This window comes from Pelophylax lessonae (genome assembly GCF_965119305.1).
Source record: "Pelophylax lessonae genome assembly, chromosome: 4".
Classification (NCBI taxonomy): Eukaryota; Metazoa; Chordata; class Amphibia; order Anura; family Ranidae; genus Pelophylax; species Pelophylax lessonae.
In genome coordinates, this window is record NC_138771.1 from 88,263,882 (window position 1) to 88,285,942 (window position 22,061).

General features: G+C 43.6%; 1 protein-coding gene across 7 annotated transcripts in view; it reads left to right on the forward strand.

The window, feature by feature from the left end:
- The window catches only part of DMXL2 (Dmx like 2), a 429,248-nt gene that overhangs the window by 368,193 nt on the left and 38,994 nt on the right, over nt 1-22,061 (forward strand). For 5 of the 7 annotated variants that reach the window (XM_082252816.1, XM_082252819.1, XM_082252817.1 and 2 more), the window contains 6 exons: nt 7,482-7,683; nt 12,896-13,013; nt 15,502-15,561; nt 16,342-16,428; nt 18,980-19,101; nt 19,180-19,318. In XM_082252816.1, coding sequence (XP_082108942.1) covers nt 7,482-7,683; nt 12,896-13,013; nt 15,502-15,561; nt 16,342-16,428; nt 18,980-19,101; nt 19,180-19,318 — 728 coding nt within the window. The remainder of the gene's footprint in view (nt 1-7,481; nt 7,684-12,895; nt 13,014-15,501; nt 15,562-16,341; nt 16,429-18,979; nt 19,102-19,179; nt 19,319-22,061) is intronic. The other 2 variants (XM_082252821.1, XM_082252822.1) reach the window with 1 other exon arrangement.

Sequence of the window (22,061 nt, forward strand, 5' to 3'; positions counted from 1 at the left end):
TGGGCCTTCTGGATTTTGATTTCTGTTATCCCACCCCTCATTTGTGGTACTGCTTTGGGACGTCCCGAGTTGTTATTAATCAACGAGGACTACGTCTGTCAATGAGCGACAGAGAAAAATGGATTTTTGTAAAATCTTACCGTAAAATCCTTTTCTCTTAAGCTCATTGACAGACGTAGTACCCGCCCCTCTGTTTTTGAGTTGGGTTGGGTTAAATTCTCTAAACACTGCTTTGTGACATAACTGATTTGCTGTAGCAGGAAGTGAGAGGATATACCCTCTAGGACTGCCCCTAGGGTGTGGCCAGAACGTTTTCTTTCCTGTCTAGTCCTACTCCTGTAGAGGGCAGTATAACCCGAGTTGTTATTAATCAACGAGGACTACGTCTGTCAATGAACTTAAGAGAAAAGGATTTTACAAAAATCCATTTTTTTTTTTTATGCTCAGTGCGGCTCCAATTAACCATGGGGCCTCTGGAGAGTGTATCACCACCTGACCCACTCCTTGAAGCCGCGGGATCTTCTGGGTCTCAGTCTGCCCTGGCGGCCATGACAGCGAACCTGCACTCACTCGTGTGAAAGGTTGATATGGCCCTGCAATGGCGGCCTACCAAAAAGCGCCCCCCCCGCCTTCACCTGTATCCTCTGTCTCCTCACAGTCTGAGATGGATTTGGCTGCCGCGGACAAGAGTCAGCCCACTGGGTCTGCGTCCTATGCACCCTGAGTACTCTAACCATGAGGACGAATCCGCCTGCTCCGCAGCCGCGTATGAAAGAGCGCTGGTGGAGGCTTTATGTCAGTGTAGGAAAGTTTAAAGTTGGAGGGCTTAGCTGCTGCTGAGTCGGTGACGCTGGTGCAGTTTGGCATCCGTAAATCTTTCAAGGTGACAAAGTTGTTCCCTTTTCTTGTCTATTTTGACGAGATTGTCACTAATCAGTGGGGTTCCCTGAAACGCATGGTTGGAATACCTAAGCGTTTCGCTAGGGAATATCCCTTTGAGGAGTCTCTCCTGAAGAAACGAACGGTTCCACTGTCGGTGGACTCTCAGGTTTTCTGGCTAAATAAGGCCACACTTTTGCCAGTGAAGGATTCTTCATCCTTTAAGGATCCTGTGGACGAGAGCTGAGGCTCTGGCCCTTTACCTTTTCAGCATGGCACTTTCAATGTTGAGGCCGGTGTTTGCTATCACCTTGGTATACCAGACTTTAACGGAATGGGCAAAAATTTTATGCAAGGATCTGGAAGGGGGTTAACACCCTCCTGAGCTGGCGGATCAGTTGATCCAGGGGCTACAGTACATTTTTGATGCATTTTTGGATGCGCCCCTCTTGGTCGGCAGGGTATCTGTGACGGTGGTGATTCTTCCCTGCGTGATTTGGTGGAAGTACTGGTCAGCTGACCAGGCTTCTAAAAATTGGCTGACTGATCTACCTTTTGTAGATGACCGTTTGTTCAGTGCTTCTATGAAAGAGATCATTAAGGGCCTTGGAGGTAAGAGTGCATTAGTTCCGCAGGTTGCTATGGGGCAAGGAACCTTGTCGTAAACGTGGTCCTTTTTTTCTCGGCTCACAAGCGGCCCTTTTGTCCATCTGAATCGCAGAAAAAGGGTTTGAGATCCACCCATAACTTCGCGGGAGGCTCCAAGAGACCCTGGAATGGTAAGTCGAAAGCGTGCACTATCGGTTCCGCAGACAAGCCTTCCCCAGCCTAAAGGGGGAGCCCTCACCCGTATCTGGGGTGGGGGAAAGTCTTCCCCTTTTTCTGGACCCGTGGACCTTGCTCATTCGGGACAAATGTGTCCACGAGTTGATTCGGTTTGGTTACAAGATTGAGTTCTGATCCTTGCCTCCGGCAAGATTCTTTCCTTCCAACTTGCGCCTGTCTCACGATCAACTACAGGGCCTCTGTGGGGCAATGCAGGACCTGTTCGCACAAGGAGTCATTGTGCCAGTTCCAGAGTCAGAACGTTTTCAAGATTTTTATTAAAATCTGTTTACAGTTCCCAGGAAGGAAGGCAAGGTTCACCTGATCTTGGACCTCAAGGCTCTGAACTACTTTGTACGGGATCAGAAATGTCGGATGGAGTCAATCCGCACGGTAGTAGCTTTCCTTCATCAAGGGGATCTGCTTGCTTCTATCGATCTCAAGGACACTTACCTTCACATTCCAATATATGTTGGACATCAGCGTTTTCTTAGTTTTGCCGTGGGCGAGGAGCACTATTAATTAGTGGCGTTAACTTTTGGTCTTGCCTCAGCTCTTGCCTCAGCTCTTGCCTCAGCTCCTCGGGTGTTCACAGAGGTTTTGGTCCCAGTGCTGGCCTTGCTATGGCAGAAGGGGATTGCGGTACTTGGTTACCTGGACAATCTGCTTCTGCATGCAGAGTTGTCTTCTGCTCTAGAAGCCGCCTTGGACATTACTGTGCAAACTCTTCAGGAGTTCAGATGGACACTGAATTTTCAAAAATTGGCTTTGACTCCGTCCACTGACGCTGGACTCCACATCGGCCCAGGTGTTTCTTCCTCAGACGAAACTTTTGAAGGTGCAAGATGCAATTTGGCTCCTGTTGTCCAACCATCGGTCATCACTCAGGACGTGCATGCAAGTGATGGTCTCCACTTTCAAGGTGGTCCCGTTTCCTCAGTTTCATTCCAGACCTGTGCAAAGAGAGATTCTTGCCAAATGGAACAAGGATCTGCAGTTGCTGGACGATCTGATCCTGTTGAGTCTGAGAGGAGCAGAGGACTATCCTCGCTATCTGAGCACGCAGGGTGCGTGGACTCAGACCCCGAAGAGTAACTCACATTTGCGGCAGCCGAATCAGATTCTGGATCTGATGAGACAGAGAAGGCAGGGGAAGCTTTTTGCTAGCCCGTTTGCCCAGGATCAAATCTACCTTTGACACCAAGGACTCCAGGACCGCCATCATTGCAGTCCGTTTGTGGGACTCGGAGGGCCCCAACAGCCTCAGAGAGAGGATCAGGTGGTGAAATATGCTCTAGGGACTCTTATTGGAGAGGGGAACCCACACAAAAAAGTTTAGAACACTGCAAGGAATACCCCACCGTGCCAGCGGCACCACAAGGCCAAGCACAGAGCACTACCGCTGCAACAGTAGAGAGAGGGAGAGAGAACCCTACAAACAGACTCACCGCCACATGTCAGGTACTCTCAGTACCGAACTAACTGCACACCATGCGGCGATTAGGAAGAGGAATATTCAGGGATCAGCACTAGAGGCCAAGGAGAGGCTCCCACCGCCGAATCACCGCCCATCCGGCTCCAAAAACATAGCCACCCCTATTTTCAATGAGAAACCACAAGAAAATGGCCGCCGATCTGTATCATAAAAGGCTACAAGAAAAATGCAGCACCAGGGGGGACCCCAGAAGCTCAAACTATTCCAACAGGAAACGCCACCAGGCCCATCCCCCTCCCAAAGTTCGATTGTTAGGTCGTCGGCGGCACACTCCCTTCCCCAACCCTATCGCCAGTTCAACACCCCAGGCAGACCTAAAAAGGTATGTCCACCCCGGTGGGGGGGGGGGGTGTGGGCAGATGGGAGGCAAGGGCCTGCAGAAGACCACCGAGAAAGGGGGGAACACTGACTGGAAGGGAAGGGAGCATGGGGGTCCGACTGTCTCAGGGAGGGGCCCACGTACACCGCAAAACCCTCCAGGAGTAGAGGGATGACAGGTACTTACCACACCAGGAACAGAGTTGGTCTGCTCTGGACAGACCACCTCTCCATCGTAATGTGGGTGCTGTTGGCCAGGAGGAAATGCTGCGACTCAGGCCGAAGCCAGTTCGTATGCGCCCTTGTGAGACGTTTAACTCGCAGGTCAGCCCCCCATCCAGTGGGGCTATATTGTGGCCGACCTAGCGCGGAACTGCGGTCTGCAAGTGCTCACTGGCCAGACTGGGGGGACCTTCTGGATCTAGAAAATCCAGTCCAGCACTTGATTGTAGATTCTCACAGGCACAAAATTGTAAAAAGCGGAAAAAGATTCAATTTAAAAAGAAAAAAATGCCAGGACCAGAGATCCCAGCAAGGAGCTAGGTCTCTACTCCTGACTAGGCAGAAAAAACTGAGTACCTATAGCAAAGAGTGAGAGTATACCCCCCGGGACTTCCCCATAGGCGTAGTCAAGTTTTTTTCCTGCCTAGTGTCCTACTCCTGTAGGGGGCAGCATAACCTACGTAGTCAAGAAGATGAGGAGCTGTGTCCGTCAATCAACGAAAGAGAAAACTGGATTTTCGTCTTACCAGAAAATCCTTTTCTCTGAGGTTCACTGACAGACACAGCTCCATGTCTTCTAGACCCTTGGGCTTATGCTGCTCTCTTCACCAGCAGGACTAGGCGGAAACAGTTTTTGCTACGCCCCTGAGGCAGTCCCAGAAGGTATACCATCACTTCCTGCTATAGGACTTCAGTTTGTAACAAGCAGTGTCAGAAGAATCCTTCATTCAACCTAACAGATGGGCTGGTGCTGTGTCCATCAATGAACATCAGAGAAATGGATTTTACGGTAAGTCAAAAATCCCATTTTTTTGTGTGTGCAAATAAACAAATCTTGCTTGCAATCAATGGCCTGCATTTGTGGGAGTATTTTGTATAGTGTCCCATGGAAAATTTTGATTCTGACAAATCTGTTGAGGTGTACTCATTTATGCTGAGCATTGTGTGTATGTATGTATATATGTGTGTGTAAATTTGCTGTGCCCTCAAAATAATTCAACACACAACCATTAATGTCTAAACCACTGGCAACAAAAGTGAGTACACCCCTAAATGAAAATGTCCAAATCGGGCCCAATTAGCCATTTTCCCTCCCCAGGGTTATGTGACTCGTTAGTGTTACAAGGTCTTGAGTGTGTAACTTAAATTTGGTGTTATCGCTCTCACTCTCTCATACTGGTCACTGGAAGTTCAACATGGCACCCCATGGCAAAGAACTCTCTAAGGATCTGAAAAAAGAATTGTTGCTCTACATAAAGATGGACCAGGCTATAAGAAGATTGCCAAGACCCTGAAACTTAGCTGCAGCACAGTGGCCAAGACCATTCAGCTGTTTAACAAGACAGGTTCCACTCAGAACAAGCCTCGCAATGGTCGACCAAAGAAGTTGAGTACATGTGCTCAGCGTCATATCCAGAGGTTGTCTTTGGGAAATAGACGTATTAGTGCTGCCAGCATTGCTGCAGGGGTTGAAGGGGTGGGTGATGCACAAGAAAGCCTGCAAACAGTCTGCTGAAGACAAACAGACTAAGGACATGGATTACTGGAACCATGCCCTGTGGTCTGACGAGACCAAGATAAACTTATATGGTTCAGATGGTGTCAAGCATGTGTGGCGGCAACCAGTGAGGAGTACTCAAAGAAGTTGAGTGCACGTACTCAGCGTCATATCCAGAGGTTGTCTTTGGGAAATAGACGTATCAGTGCTGCCAGCATTGCTGCAGAGGTTGAAGGGGTGAAGGGTCAGCCTGTCAGTGCCAGACTCTGAGGTCAACCAGGCTTCCCACAACTCTTTTCCTCATGGCAGCCTCCCTTAAGATGGTACCCTTTGCTCTATTCCACTCAAGACCTTTGCAAATCAACATCCTATTGATGTGGGGCAAGCAGATTATTTCTCTGCATTGCCCACTACTGCTGTGCAGCTAGGCAAAAGTCTCCCTGAAATGGCAGACTTGCAACTCAGCCAAAGAATCTGGAAAACTGTTCCTTTCCTCTCTCTGGAAGGTAGACGCAAGCCTGTTAGGCTGGGATGTGAGATACGATTCCCTGACTGTCCAGTCCACCTAGTCTCCACAGGATTCGATGCCTCACAGCAATATTCTGGAACTAGGAGCCATATGATTTTCCTCCGCTGGACCCCTCGAATATGTGGTCATCCAGTCAGGGTGCAGTTGGACAACGCCATGTCTGTGGCCTACATAAACCACCAAGAGGGTACCAGAAGTTGTGCAGTCCTAAAGGAAGGTAACCTGGTTCTTTCCTGGGCAGACAACCACATTCCAACTCTCTCCATCTACATAAAAGGAGTGAAAAATTGGCAAGCGGACTTCCTAAGTCCCCAATGCCTGGACTCAGGTGAGTGTGCTCTCCATCAGAAGATCTTCCTAATTCTCTGTCAGAAATGGAAAACACCAAGTGTGTGTTTAGACTGGTATATGGATTCCGTACAGCAAGCATTCTTCCTGGACTACCTCACAAGATAGAGGAAGAACAGATTCCAGTGATCTTCATCACCCCACAATGGCCCAGGAGAACTTGGTACACAAAGATATATACAGATTCCAGGCAGATGGCTCTTTGCCCCTTCCAAACAGGTCAGACTTCCTGTCGCAAGGCTTTCTGTTCCATCCTGCTTCTCAGTTGCTGGCTTTAACAGCATTGCTTTTAAAAGCCTGATCCTAAACAATAAGGGTATTTCTGATTGTCATATTCACCTTACTCAAGATGAGAAGATTTACCTCTCGTTACATCTACCATTACACTTGGAGGCATACTGTAGCTGGTTCAAAACCAGGCTTCTCATTTCCAGATATATTGAAATTTTCTTTCCCTCATAGCCTAACCTTCTTCCAATCTGGCCTGGACCAGCATCTGATTCTTAATACTATAAAAAGGGCAGGCCTTCTTCATTCTATTTCAGAAAACCTTGACTTCAGACTCTCTTGTCAAGACCCTTTTTGTAGAGGGCGTTGCCCATACCAATCTCCTACTCTGAACTAGTGGGGGATATCCCAAGAAGGGACGGCCTGCTTCCTCTTCCACCATTGCTATGTAGCTCAAACAGCTCATTTCAAGGGCTTATGCTCTTAAGAAAAGGTTTCCCCCCTATCCTATTGGGGCCCATTCCACCAAATTCTTTTGTGGGCTTTTTAGCATCAAGCATCCATTTCAAAAGTTTGTAAGACTGTCACCTGGTCCTCTGTAAATACTGAGCTATACCGAGTGGATCCACAGGTCTCTGCTGATGCGAACCTCAACTACAAGGTGCCTTGAGATGTCTTCTGAATGTTTCAGGTCTGTTGATCATTGTTTTCAGTGGGCAGGTTTGCTGCTGTTTGCTATGTTGATTGCTACCCCACGGTTTATATCTTAGAGACATCTAATGGTCTATGACTTCAAGTTCTGTATCCTACACTGTGCTATTGACATAATGGAAAATTTGGCTTGCCTGTAAACTCTGTATCTTTAAGGACAGTACCAGACACTGATCCTCCCCCTCTGTCTATCCATACTGTTTTGTACAAAAGTGGAGTCCCACAGAGTGGGGGGGGGGGGGTTATATGAGGGTGCACTTTGGGCATTCGACCAAAGCTTTTGCCAGTGTCCAATCACCTGAAGGTAGTCCTGTACTGTACTCGAAGATATGTAATTTTTTTCCCATTATTTGTATCTTGTCAATATTCTAAATTTTGAAGAATGAATATGTCTTGTAAACATTTTTAAAAATCCTTTTTTAATTTAGAGCTACCTGTTAAGTCCCCGCTTGGTATTGCTGTTGTCAAAAACCTAGAAAATTGGGAGCAGATTCTGCATGAGAGAATGGACCAGTTTGGGGGCCCACCTCCTAATTATATAAACACTTTTCCAAGTGAGCTGGCTGTTGGTGCGGGACCTGCTATTCTTCGGCATAAAGCAATGTTGGATCCTGAAAATACACCATTCAAGTGAGTAGAAGTGGTCACCAATGCTAGATGTGAAACATATAAGGGCTGATTTATATGTGTATTCTGTACTATTTTCATAAATCTGCTTTAAACTAATACAGCAGCTATGTAATACATGTAACTATTTTCAGCCTGGTTGACGGATTTACCAATGTTATATTTGTTTTTATATGTTCTTAAAAGTAATACATTTTTAACACATTCTATGCTTTTTCAATGTTTATGGAATAGGGTAGGAAAATTGGCACTTGCAGAGCAGTATAGGTTTTCTAATGAGTGCGAGAGCACAGCACAAGTTTTTTTGCTGAATTTGTCTCTTGTTGAATGCCTGTATGAAGCTATGCAGTACCAGAAGTGCGGAGGAGGGAGGGATTATTTGGCTGCATGTGTATAATTTAAGTGTAACCCATTAGGCTTTGTAAACAAGTTTTTTTTTTTTTTTTTTATTAGGGCAGTTAAGAATAGCCTGGTAAACAAACACATGACAAGAGGCCTAAAGATCCATCGGCTGAATGTTAATTGCAGATGGGCACAGCACTGAATAGATAGAAGTGGGGTGGGTGGAACAACTAGTGGAGGGTTTTTTTTTTACCTTTATGCAGATAATGTATTGTGGTAAAAAACCTTCTGGCTTTAGAACCATTTTAGGAATACGTATTTCTTTCTCATCCATTGAGATACAAGTCTTAAACCTTCTGTTAATACTGTTGCCTACTTAAGAAATGGACACTGGCACAAAAAAAAAAAAAACCTGTTTGCACACGATCACCCTGCCCACAACAGCATGCTTAATTTTTTTGCTAATGTCCTCAGGAGAGTGGATATATTTTCTAAAGCTCTGTTTTTTGCAATCATGAACTGTTGTGATTCAGATCATATATGGTATAGCCTAGTCTTTCCGTTTACTTTTCCTCAATTAGCACATTTTCCCAATTCATTATCTATACTGGTGTTTTTTGCGAAAGTTGACTTCCAGTTCACACAGGACTTCACTATTTAGGTTACACCAATACGTCTGGGGATTCCTTATGGAGTTATCGGCCAGAGCTGAGGACGTTCTTCTGTCCTTGCCTCTGCAACTAACTGTTTTTCGTCCCTAGCTGGGTTGAAGTGGGCTGATGTGTGGGATGGTAAAATCCCCCTTTTATTCTGGAACAGCTTTTCAATTTGTGTACTTTGCAATTTGGTCACATAGTGGGCCCTCTTTATTTTATGCTATAGCTTTACCACAGAAATGTTACTTCTTTGTCATTGGTGATGGACTTATTGCTCGTGTCTTGTTCAGTATAGATACTACCAAAAGCTTGGTTTTGGACAGGCTGCACAAATGGTTCTATGCTAGCAAAGACCTGAGTACTCAGGCCACTGTCCTTACGGAGTTTCTGAACCGTGTCTCTGAACACACAGGGCCCTAATCGCCAGTGTTAGTCAATACAGCATTCAGCCGCATCCAGCTGCAGCCTGCCATAGACCTTGACAGGTGACCTGCTGGATGTTGCACTTCTCCCTCTCGGCAGCGCTACGCCAGACCCCTAAGGGCCCTTTTACATGGGCGCCATCAGTTCAGTCACATTTTTATGTGAAAAAAATGATAAATACTGATTTAGTTTACAACTGATATATACTGATTTCGTTTACAATAGTATGTATTAGAGCTTTACGATTCTGGATAAAATGAGGATCACGATTTTTTGCTTATAATAAAGATCACGATCCTCTCCCCATTCTTGGTGTAACATCATCTTCTTTATTATTTATTATGGTCTAACTTTACTGCTTAGTTTTTTTTTAAATTCCTTAAAGTGTATTTTTTCCAAAAAAAAACTGCATTTAAAAGACTTCTGCCCAAATACAGTGTGACATAAAAGATTGCAACGACCACCATTTTATTCTCTAGTGTGTCTGCTATATATATATATATATATATATATATATATATGTATGTAACATGAGGTGTAATAGAATCACTCTAACATATATGAATAAAACTACAACACTAGCAGCGCTAATAGTGCACATAGGCAATGTACTGATACACCACTGTAGATGACATTCATAAGAATGAACCGTTTTGCCAACAGATAAGGAGTCTCTAGTAAAAATCAATTTGAATCCAGTCTGGCTCTAGCCGATCAAAAGGGAAGGGTGTGAAGGATTACTATATCTTCCAATAGACCTCCACCAACCACAGGTGCTCCCCGTCACTCTAGACACTCACCAGACACTTGATCACAGCTCGCCTATAAGACTCAAAAGGATCACCAGATCTTGCATCTCCTCACTACTGCATCCCGGTTCCAAGAGACACTTTGACCACCAGTCACAACTATGCTGTTTAGGTTAGAGCTTGGACCATTAAGAACACTTCCTGACAGCAGTTCATCAGAACCCCTCTTAACACCAACCGCAACATCAGTAACAATGATTCAGGCCTCCGTCCCCACGCGGCTTTCCTAGCGCACCTTCCCGTCACCGCTCCAAACACAAGCAGGCCACGCACGGCAAAGCTAGGAAAGCTGCGTGGGGACGGAGGCCTGAATCATTGTTACTGATGTTGCGGTTGGTGTTAAGAGGGGTTCTGATGAACTGCTGTCAGGAAGTGTTCTTAATGGTCCAAGCTCTAACCTAAATAGCATAGTTGTGACTGGTGGTCAAAGTGTCTCTTGGAACCGGGATGCAGTAGTGAGGAGATGCAAGATCTGGTGATCCTTTTGAGTCTTATAGGCGAGCTGTGATCAAGTGTCTGGTGAGTGTCCAGAGTGACGGGGAGCACCTATGGTTGGTGGAGGTCTATTGGAAGATATAGTAATCCTTCACACCCTTCCCTTTTGATCGGCTAGAGCCAGACTGGATTCAAATTGATTTTTTACTAGAGACTCCTTATCTGTTGGCAAAACGGTTCATTCTTTCGAATGTCATCTACAGTGGTGTATCAGTACATTGCCTGTGTGCACTATTCGCGCTGCTAGTGTTGTAGTTTTATTCATATATGTTAGAGTGATTCTATTACACCTCATGTTACATTGTTATGCCATATAGCAGCAGCTGCGACCCATACTGAGGGTCTTGTTTCAAAACAATTTTATTTATTTCATCAATTTTTTAGCGCTGGGTGAGTGAGTATTGCATTGTGTAGCGATTATTGTGCTTTTCTTACTCCATCTTTTATATATATATATATATATATATATATATGTATACTTTTTAGCAGACACACTTGAGAATAAAATGGCAGTCGTTGCAATCTTTTATATATATATAGACTGTATGTGTGTGTGTGTGTGTGTGTGTATATATATATATATATATATAGAGAGATATATATATATATATATATGTATATATATAATGTTTGGGGGTTCTAAGTAATTTTCTAGCAAGCAATGCTGATTTTAATTTGTAAGCAACGAGTGTCAGAAAAAGGTTTATTCTTTAAGAGGTTAAACTGCCCTCACTACAACTGTTCACACATGCAATGTCAGACATCTCATGTGAATTGGAGCGCACTGCTCTGCAAATCACATGCGATGACTGTGCGTTGCAAATTCAGCCATACAGATTGTATGGCTTAATTTGCATCGCATTCGGACCAGAGTTGCACAGGACCCTTTTTTTGGTCCGCAACAGAATCAGATCACATGGGTGGTCACACCTATGCGATCCAATTCATGTCTGAACTGACAGTTCACACTGCGATATGCAAACTGATCCGGGGGTGTCGTTAACTTTGTATTGACACCCCCAGTGATTCGCATATGGCAGTGTGAACTGCCTGCGAGTTGAGTGCAATGCGGGAACCCGCAGTGGATTCGCAGGGTTCCTGCATCGTGTATGTGTTTACCGGCAATTACAGACGAAAGTTCATTCCTTTGATCTAAAAGAATGAAAAGATACATTGTAAAACATTGTGTATATAGTTATCTAGCATCCTTAACCATGTTGATAAAGGCAGAGAACAGCTCTGTAAGAATCAAGGACATGCAGTTTTAAGATTGTGGGGGGGGGGGGGGTGAATCGAGATTGCGATTTTATTTATTTATTTATTTTAATGATTAACCGAGCAGCTCTAGTATGCATGTCCATCTTCAGTTCAATTAACATCAGTTTGCACTTCATTGTTCAGTTTGCATCCGTTTTTGTCCTCCAGGCTTGTTTCCATTGTTTTCTACAAGCATAAATCGGCTTGAATGTAAATGGATGTAAACCGACATCCATTAAAATAAATTCACCCACCCATAGACCTACATTTTGGTTCCGTCTGGGACCATCTGGAAAAGCTGACAGACAGATGTAGACTAATTTCCAAAGTGAAACAGCCAGATGAAGTTTTTTGTTTTGTCTTTTTGTTTTTGTGGGGTTTTTTTTTTATGCCAAGATCTATTTCTCCTGTAGGGAGCAGTATAACCCAATCGTTTAAAGACTCCCTGTGTCCCTCAGTGGACTCCAAGAAAAAGATTTAACAGTGTTTTATCATTAGTGTATAACAGGGTTTCTTAACCTTGTCACCTTGGGGGAACCCTTGCTAAAAAGTCTAAGATCTCAGGGAACCCCTGAAATAATGTTCAAGCAATTTCAACAATTACTTTTTAGAAATAAAAAAAAAAAAAATAAATAATAATAAAACTTGCCTATTTAATGTAAAACTCGTACTCGCTTTTTTTTTTTTTTTTTTTTTGGCACAGTTGCTTAGTTCTGAGTGGAACTTGAGATAATCAGTGTACTGAGGGTCAGCAGAGCATAGCATAGGAAGGTGGCAGGGCACATTACAATAGTGGAGAGGTTTTCTTCACATGCAGAGCTGCACAGGGAAGCTGCTGTGTGTCCTGTTCTGGCACGCTATTTCCTGCCAGTCCTCCTCTCTTGACCATCCCATGTAATGTCACATAGAAGCACCTAGGATGGTCAAAAGAAGAGGAAGGGCCGTCAGAAACCGGCGCATGACAAGTATGCTTCTCTGTGCCATCCTGCATACTGGAGGAGTATTTCATGATAACCGTGTCGGCTCATTGGGGACATGCTCTATCCATCACCTGCCTGCAATTGACAGGTAAATCGCAGTAGAACCCTAGGGTTCCACAAAATCCCAGTTGAGAAACCCTGGTCTAAGACATAATAAAAACAATATTCAAAAACACCGTGCATTGCCTTTTAAAATGTGAATGTTCATATTAGACATGTTCATGCTAATATAATTTTGGAATCTGTGATATAGATCCAAAGATTATTCTGCATTTCCTGTGAAACGTCTTTGGCATTACCTGGTCAAGCAAGAAATTCTGCAGGAATCCTTTATAAAATATATCTTTACAAAGAAGAGAAAGCAGAGCGAGGTAAACACTGGAAAATAAACTTGTCTTTACTCTGCACAGTCATCTTTATTTTTGTGTGCTTTTGTTTTGCTTTCAATGCTTGTTTGGAGAACTGGCAGTTTCTAGAGCAATATATCATATTGTATGTTATTTTTGACAAAAAGAACAGTTAAAGTGACTATACTGCTCTGAGTAAAGGGGTTGTTAGTGCCTCAAGCTTTTTACAGCTAGCACTTATGTACCTGGTAACATCAGTTCCCATTCAGCATAACACACATTTACTGTGTTGTGAAATAAACATGGATTTTTTATTAAAAGAACCTTCACTAACCTTCAGACAAAAAGAGAAAACCTAACAAGCAGTGTTTTTTTTTTTTCAGAAACATTGCCAACTGTGCTAAATTCTGAGAATCCATTCTATATCCCTAAATCAGGGATCTATGTAATTCAGTGGATTTTATTGCAGGATCCTAACATATGTTGCTGGGCACAACCAAGCTTTGTATCCCATGGTTCTGTGCAGGTGCCCCTCTATCATACATTATAAAAGCTTTGCTTCACAAATAGGAAACCCCTTTATTTTCTGAGAGCAGTTGTTTGGCAGAAGCTTAAAATATGTAGAGCATTTTCTTAAGTTCCATTATTTCTTTTAAAAATGGTAAGTACATTTAAGAACATGCAGCAATGGAAAGATCTGTGTAAGTATGATTTGCTCGCTACATTATTTTGCTTTACCATTTTACACTGCTCAAAAAAATTAAAGGAACACTTTTTAATCAGAGTATAGCATCAAGTCAAGTAAACTCCTGGGATATTTATCTGGTCAGTTAAGTAGCAGAGGGGTTGCTGATCAGTTTCAGATGCTTTGGTGTTAATGAAATAACAGGTGTACTAAATGGGCAACAATGAGACCACCTCCAAAATAGAAATGGTTTTATCAGTGGAGGCCAATGGCATTTTTTTCCCTACTCTTCTTTTCTGACTGTTTTTCACTAGTTTTGCATTTGGCTAGGATCATTGTCACTACTGTAGCTTGGGGTGATACCTGGACCCTATAGAGGTTGCACAGGCAGTCCAACTCCTCCAGGATGGCACATTAATATATGCCATTGCCAGAAGGTTTGCTGTGTCTCCCAGCACAGTCAACAGCATGGAGGATATTCCAGGAGACAGGCAGTTACTCTAGGAGAGCTGGACAGGGCAGTAGAAGGTCTTTAACCCATCAGCAGGACTGGTATCTGCTTCTTTGTGCAAAGAGGAACAGGATGAGCACTGCCAGAGCCCTACAAAATGACCACCATCAGGTCACTGGTGTGAATGTCTCTGACCAAACAATCAGAAACAGACTTCATGAGAGTGGCCTGAGGTCCCAGCATCCTCTAGTGGGCCCTGTGCTCACTGCCCAGGAGCATGAAGCTCGATTTGGCATTTGCCATTGAACACCAGAATTGGCAGTTCCGCTGCTGGCACCCTGTGCTTTTCACAGATGAGAGCAGGTCCACCCTGAGCACATGTGACAGACATGAAAGGGTCTGGAGAAGCCGCAGAGAATGTTATGCTGCCTGTATCTTCATTTAGCATGACCAGTTTTAGTGGTGGGTCAGTGATGGTCTGGGAAGGCATTTCTATGGAGGGACGCACAGACCTCTACAGGCTAGACAATGGCAACTTGACTGGCACTAGGTATCGGGATGAAATTCTTGGACCCATTGTCAGACCCTACGCTAGTGCAGTGGGTCCTGGGTTCCTCCTGGTGCGCGACAATGCCCGGCCTCATGTGGCGTGAGTATTCAGCCAGTTCCTGGAGGGTAAAGGAATTGATACCTTTGAATGGCCCCAACACCTCTGGGACATTATGTTTCGGTCCATCCAACGCCGCCAGTGTGCACCTCAGTCTGCTCAGGAGCTCAATGATGTCCTGGTTAAGATCTGGGAGGAAATACCCCTGGACACCAACCACTGTCTCATTATGAGCATGCCCTGACGTTGTCAGGCATGCATATAAGCACGTGATGGTGATACAAACTACTGAGTACCATTTTGAGTTGCTGCAATGAGATTTCAGCAAAATGGACTAGCCTTCTGCCTCATTTTTTCACTTTGATTTTCGGGGTGTCTTTGAATTCAGCCCTCTGTAGATTGATAATTTTCATTTCCATCAAACGATGTGGCATTCTTTCATTCCTAACACATTACCCAGTCCATATCAGTAAAGCTATCCAGCGTGATATTTTTCCCCATTGAGATCGGATGTGTTTTCAAAGTGTTCCTTTAATTTTTTTGAGCAGTGTATATTTTTGTATATATTACAATATTTGTGATATGCTCAATGTCTGTAAGTTAAAGATGTGCATTTAATGTGCATGACAAAGCATCAGAACCGTATTTGTCATGCTAATAAAATGGTTTTCAAGTAGTGATCTGGAATGTCTCATTCTTTTTGTTTTTTTCTTGTATGTGTTTCTTTGTGCATGTGTTTTCGTGTTTGTGACTGTGTGATGTCATGTAGTCTGTAGAAGACAATGCGGAGCGTTTCAGAGTAGACTCCGTAACAGATCTTCAGAAAAAGGTAGTATGTCTTGCAAAGGTTCCTCCACCTCTAGCACTCACCTCCATGTTCACTGGTACCAGCATTTTATGTCTTTCATTTTGGCTGTGGTGTCTTCTGGGTGACGGGTACTTCATTGCCTTTACTCACATTGCTGATGGTTTGCATTAAATGAAAATGTTGAATATAATAGGTGATCTTAAATTATGCCGGCCCCGTTGATGACCCAGCTGCAGAAATATCTCTCACTTTCAGCAATGTACAGATGCATGTCTGATGCTAAAAGCTTGCAATATGTACATGACAGACAGAAACCCACAGCACTAACACGGAACTCTGCCTGTCAAAGTTGCAGTCGGGGAGAGATGAGCTCTGCTAATATTCCACCCTCTGAGTCTTTCTTCCAATCTGCCCCCTGGGCAGCCCAGGTTTAATCCAGTGTACAGTACCTAAATCACAAGTATCTAATGTGTGCACCTTCAGCCTTACTAAAGCAAAGGAAAATACTTACCCTCAGCAATAACCAAGAATGCTAAACTACCAGATTGCGCTTTTCTGGCTTCTTTGTTAGTTTTCTGCTTTTAACTCTTATAGAACTTTTTTCCAGTATTCTGTGTACATTGGTATGGGAAATTCCTCTTCATGTCTTACCATTGTGAGTCCATGAAACTGCTATATCCGTAAAGTGCTGGAACAAGTGAACACTGCATGTGGTAAAACTTGTAAGTGTGCTTTGGGGAAAATAAAAAAAAAAACTCCTCTACTTGCTGTTTTAATGCAAAGAAATTTTCTTTCTTGTAGGTTGAAGCTGATCTAGGTTACCCAGGTGGAAAAGCAAAGATCATTCACAAGGAGTCCGATATTATAATGGCTTTTGCTGTTAACAAGGTAAAATGCACAGAAATGTAAATGCACAACTCTGCACAAGTAGTTTAGAACTGGAATAGGTAAGCAAGCTTTGCATTTTGCTTAAAGAGGTTGTAAACCCCCCCAAAATGTTTTTTCTTTTTGCAAGCTGCAAGAGAAACACATAATGAGCTAGTATGCATCGCATACTAGCTCATTATGAAATACCTTAGAATGAGCCCCCGCCGTGCCGTCCGCTCACCTGTATGATGGACGACATGTCTAGTCGCCCGTCTTCCGGGATCGCGGCATCCGGCCATCTGATTGGCCGGAGCCGCGGTGACGTCACACCCACGCGCGCGCGCGGGAGCCGACGGTCACGCCACGGAGCTCTGAAGGAACGGCACGAGTGGTCGTTCCTTCAGAGCGCATGCGCCAGTGACGTCACTGGCTCCATGTAAGGTAAATATCTCCTAAACGGTGCATGTTTAGGAGATATTTACAGTACCTATAGGTAAGCCTTATCATAGGCTTACCTATAGGTACAAGTTACAGAGGAGGGTTTACTTCCTCTTTAAAGGATAGCACAAATAGTTAATCCCTTTAATACTGCGTGCTGCTTTGGCATTTTGAATGGGCTGTTAGCACACGTGTCGCTTTTTTTTTTTTTTTTTCTTTTTTTTCTTTTTTTTTACACAACATGCAAATGCTTGACATCTGTGCTATACGTTATCTAGGTGCAGAGAGTTGCTATTCAAATTGCCTGGCACTGCAACACACTGTAATTAGATTTATGAATAGATTTTAACTGCATACCTGTACTGAGACAATGGATCAGAAGTATTGAATTTCAGACACAGCTAGGCAATTGGCATTTTTCAGAATAAAACTTGCAACATCCGCCTCTGTTTCTTTCATGACAGGTGTCCGCCAATATAACTGCACATCTAAGAATCGCCACCACTAACCCTTGAGTGATTATAGGTGTCGTAATAACCTGTACTTGCAAAAATTGCAAGCATTTTCTGCATTACTCAAATGTTTGTTTGCAAAAGGTGTCATTGTACACTGTAGACCCAGTATTGGGATCAGTGAAGGTGATTTTATGTGCTGAACAGCAAGTGGTTGGTTGTGCTGTGTAAGTTTGTCACATAATAGGCCTAATTTTTTCATAACTTATTGACTAGATCATAATCCAGATAGCTAAGTAATTTAAATATAGTGGTAAAATGAATGATAGTATTTCATATTGCTTTCACATAAAGCCACAGTTTTCTATTCTCTAGATAAAGTATATGTTACCAAAAAGTATGGTAATTATCTGTGCAGTGGTTTTGAACAGAGCAGCCCCAATCCTTCCTGTTTTGGGTCACTCACTGTAGCTCCCCCCTCCTGCTGAGTGTCCCCAGAGCAAGCAACTTGCAATGGGGACACCCGAGCAGGCTTGTTCCCGACCCGCAGCTCTGCATGTCCATTCACACACACAAGGACTCCCTTGACCCCTGCCCCTTCTCTCTGTCTCTCTCTCTCTCTTCATTGGCTCACTTGCTCTGATTGTCAGCAGCAGAAGCAGTTGGCTCTCGCTGCTGTCTCAACCAATGAGAAGGGAGAGTCCCTAGAGAGCTGTGCCTATCATGCACATCGCTGGATCGAGATGGGGCTCAGGTAAGTATTAGGGGGTCTGAAGCTAGAAGCTGCGCAAAGGAGGTTTTTTACCTTCATACATAGAATGCATGAAGATAAAAAAAGAAAAAATTGAGCCTTTAGAACCACTTTAGGAGTTTTCTGTGTGTCATGTTCACACCAGACACTGTTTTTCTCTGTGTTCCATAAGTGTGTGATTCATGCAACATACTTTCATAATATCACATTGCAATGCATAGTAACAAGTTTAAATGCACTGCAACACACCGTTTACCCACAACAATTAGGTCAGCGGAAACTTTCTTTTGGAAAAAAAAAAAAAAATGCAGAAAAAAACACATAAAAACATGCAGAAACGTGCAGAAAAATGCATAGAAGCGCAGTTGACTGCCTGTATGTTTTTATATGTGTTCTAGTGTGAATGGGCTCTTAGAGAATAGTATAATAAAAGGTTTAGGTAATTTAGCAAAAGACCCCAGGGCAGACAGCACTCAAAAAAGCTGTGTGGTGTTAGCTCACAACAGGACTTAGTAGCTGAGTGCATTTTTAGCAGATCAGTAAGCATTTTTCTATACTTCAGGATCTTTAAAGGAAAAACCATGGGAAAATAGTTCATGTATCTCATATATCCCTGAACTCGCTTATTCAGGGAAGCCTACCCCACCTCTACCTAAGCACTGTACCTGAGTCACCTCTATCAGATCATCCTCTGCAGCTATTACCTTTTGTACCACCTCCCCCTCCCTTTAGATTGTAAGCTCCATGAGCAACGACCTCCCGTTCCCTCTCTATTGAACTGTATGGTAATTGTACTGTCCCCTTCTACATTGTAAAGTGCTGCGCAAACTGTTGGCAATATATAAAGCCTGTATAATAATAATGTATTGCATTTTTTAACTTGCCCTGACATGCACCTAAAACAAAGCTCTATTATATGTGTTTCATCTAGGCAAACTGTAATGAGATTGTCCTTGCCTCTACACATGATGTACAAGAACTTGATGTGTCAGTCCTCCTGGCTGCACAGCCTTACGTTTGGATTGGGGAAGAATATGACAGAGAATCTAAAAGGTTTTTTTCTCCCATTTCTGATTCAGTGTTATTTTTTAATGTACAAAGTCTATACTAAAGAGTTCTCTTCTTTCCTAGTTCTGATGACCTTGATCTCAGAGGATCAACCACTGCCATTCATCAGACAGGTGTAGCTTCTTTTAACCTTGAAAAAATGCAAGCCTCTTCATCCATGCCTTGGCTTGGAAGTGGACAGACAAGCACCGGAGCTGGCATTGTAGGCACATTTTATATTTTTATATATATGTTTTCAGGGCATTATTTCCCCTTTAGCCTATCATTAATGTGTTACTAAACCCAGATCCTGCATTCACTATATCTGGCCTCCTACCTTACACAGAACATGGAAATGCAATTATTTTAGTAAATATAAACTGATAGATACCTTTTTTTCATCAGCTGTGTATAGCAATTAGAGCAATCTTGTGACTTGTATCAGTGAGTGCTGATAGCTTTTAGGAGGAGTTTTCATTTCTCCCATGATTGTCCTATCAAGACAGGCTCGGACAGCCTTTTAACACAATGCAGAGGATTAACCCCTTATGTTCCACACTAAGGGGTATAACCAGTATGCTTTACTGCATATACAGACTGATTTTACTGTTGTGGGTTTGGTAACACTTAAACATTCACCTGGGGTGGCATCTTTATTGTTAACATAGTGTTTTATATTTCAGTATTCCCCCATCCATAGACCACATTACTCGCCACCACACATTTCTGGGGAAGAGACTCTTGTCCTCTTAACATTGGAATAAGCTGCTTTCTCACTGCAGGTGTTTGGAAGCTGGCAGTGGGTTATAGGGGAGATGAAGATGACAGGGGGTGGGGTGTTGTGTTAGCAAGGCGGCAGTGGGGTGCCAGGTGTGATGTGGATGACTGGGGGTAGGGTGTTAGCAAGCTGGCAGTGGTATGACAGGGGGTAGGTTGTTAGCAAGGTTGCAGTGGGGTCCTAGGTGTGATGAACATGATGATAACAGGGGGTGTGGTGTTAGCAAGGTATAAGTGGGTTGACAGGTGTGATGAGGATGACTGGAGGTGGGGTGTTGGCAAGGTATCAGTGGGGTGCCAGGTGTAATGAGGATGACGGGGTGGGTTGTCAGCAAGGTTGCAGTAGGATGCCAGGTGGGATGAGCATGACAGGGGGTGGGGTGTTTTCAAGGTTGCAGTGGAAGCCAGGTATGATGAGGATGACAGGGGGTGGGGTTTTAGCAAGGTTGCAGTGAGGTGCCAGGTGTGATGAGGATGACAGAGGGTAGTGTGTTAGGAAGGTTTCAGTTGGGTGTCAGGTGTGATGAGGATGACAGGGGGTGAGGTCTTAGCAAAGTTGCAGTAGGGGGCCAGGTGTGATGAGGTTGACAGAGGGTAGTGTGTTAAGAAAGTTGCAGTGGGGTGTCAGGTGTGATGAGGAAGACTGGGGGGGGGGTGTTAGCAAGGTTGCAGTGGGGTGCTAGGTGTCATGAGGATGACAGTTTGGGGAGGGGGAGTGTTGGTATCAGTAGGTTGTCAGGTGTGATGAGGATAAGGATGACAGGGGTAGTGTGTTAGAAAGGTTGCAGTGGGGTGCCAGGTGTGATGAAGATGAGGATGGCAGGGGGTGGGGTGTTAGTAAGGTTGCAGTGGGTTGCCAGGGGGCATGAGGATGACAGGAGGGAGAGAGAGAAAAATAGGAAAGGCATAGAAAGAGAGAAAGAAGGATCACAAATATGAAAAAAGAAAACGTAACACATTTTTGGCATGATCGGTATTATTTATGAATTTAAAAATTGGGTAATACATTTTTTAAAGATTTTGAAATATCTAATTCCTCAATATGCACGTCTTCAGGCTGTAACTGATGCTGTTGAGAAGTTAAAAAAGAACACTGCAAAAACATTTACAGTACAGGGGTGTTATCTCAGTACCTTCAAATGTGAAATGTATTGACCAATGTACACAAGTGTCAGTGATTTTTTAAGTGGATAGAGAACTATTTGGCACCAACTGTCCTTTGTGAGGTTTCTTAAATTACTTTCAGGACCTTGTGGATTAATTTGCATTTTACAGCTGTATTTTTCCCTGCTAACTTATCTTACCTCACCTCAGCTAAGTGCATACTCTTTAAAAAATGTAGTTTGCATAGATTTTTTTCTTTCTCTTCATTGAGGTACACAGGAACTCAGATAAAGTCAGGTCATATTACTGTCTACAGTTGATTTGTACACTGGCAAACATGTAACCCCTTCTCTATGTAGTATGCTTTAGTTTATTGCTAGTGTTCTAGTGAGTTAGATGCCTTTTCTTCAGCTTTGCCTATTTTATCCTAGCTTTCTTTTCTTGTGGATTTTTTCCTCTATGACTTAATCCAAGATTATTCACTACACCGCTGCTTTAACTCGTCCCTGTATAGCCTCTATTCAGATCAGTGTTTTCTTAGCTTCACTTTTGAAGCCGTACCTGGACCTCGCTGGACTGGACATGTGAGCAAGGCTGGAGTGTGATCTTGGAACACTGGTTTCTGCATTGTGATGCTTTTTCAGATCTGAAGTTTCAAGCACTGAATTCCTTAACTGGATGATGTACACACATACCGGGCTCTCTCTTTCTCACTATTTAGCCTGGAGGAAGCATCCAAGCATTCTGCTGGCATTTCGTGCTGCTCTATTACATTGTCTTCCCACCTTTAAGTCTTCTGAAATAATTACTCCTAAATCCCTTTCCTCAGATACTGAGGTCAGGACTGTGTCAAATATTCTATATTCTGCCCTTGGGTTTTTACGCCCCAGGTGCATTATCTTGCACTTATCCACATCAAATTTCAGTTGCCAGAGTTCTGACCATTCTTCTAGTTTTCCTAAATCCTTTTCCATTTGGCGTTTCCCTCCAGGAAACGCCAAATGGTGTCGTGCACCCTCTCCCCTCTTCGGCAGGCTGACTTTGTAGGACAGTGGCCTTGAATTCTCAGCAGGTCTTTGCCGCGG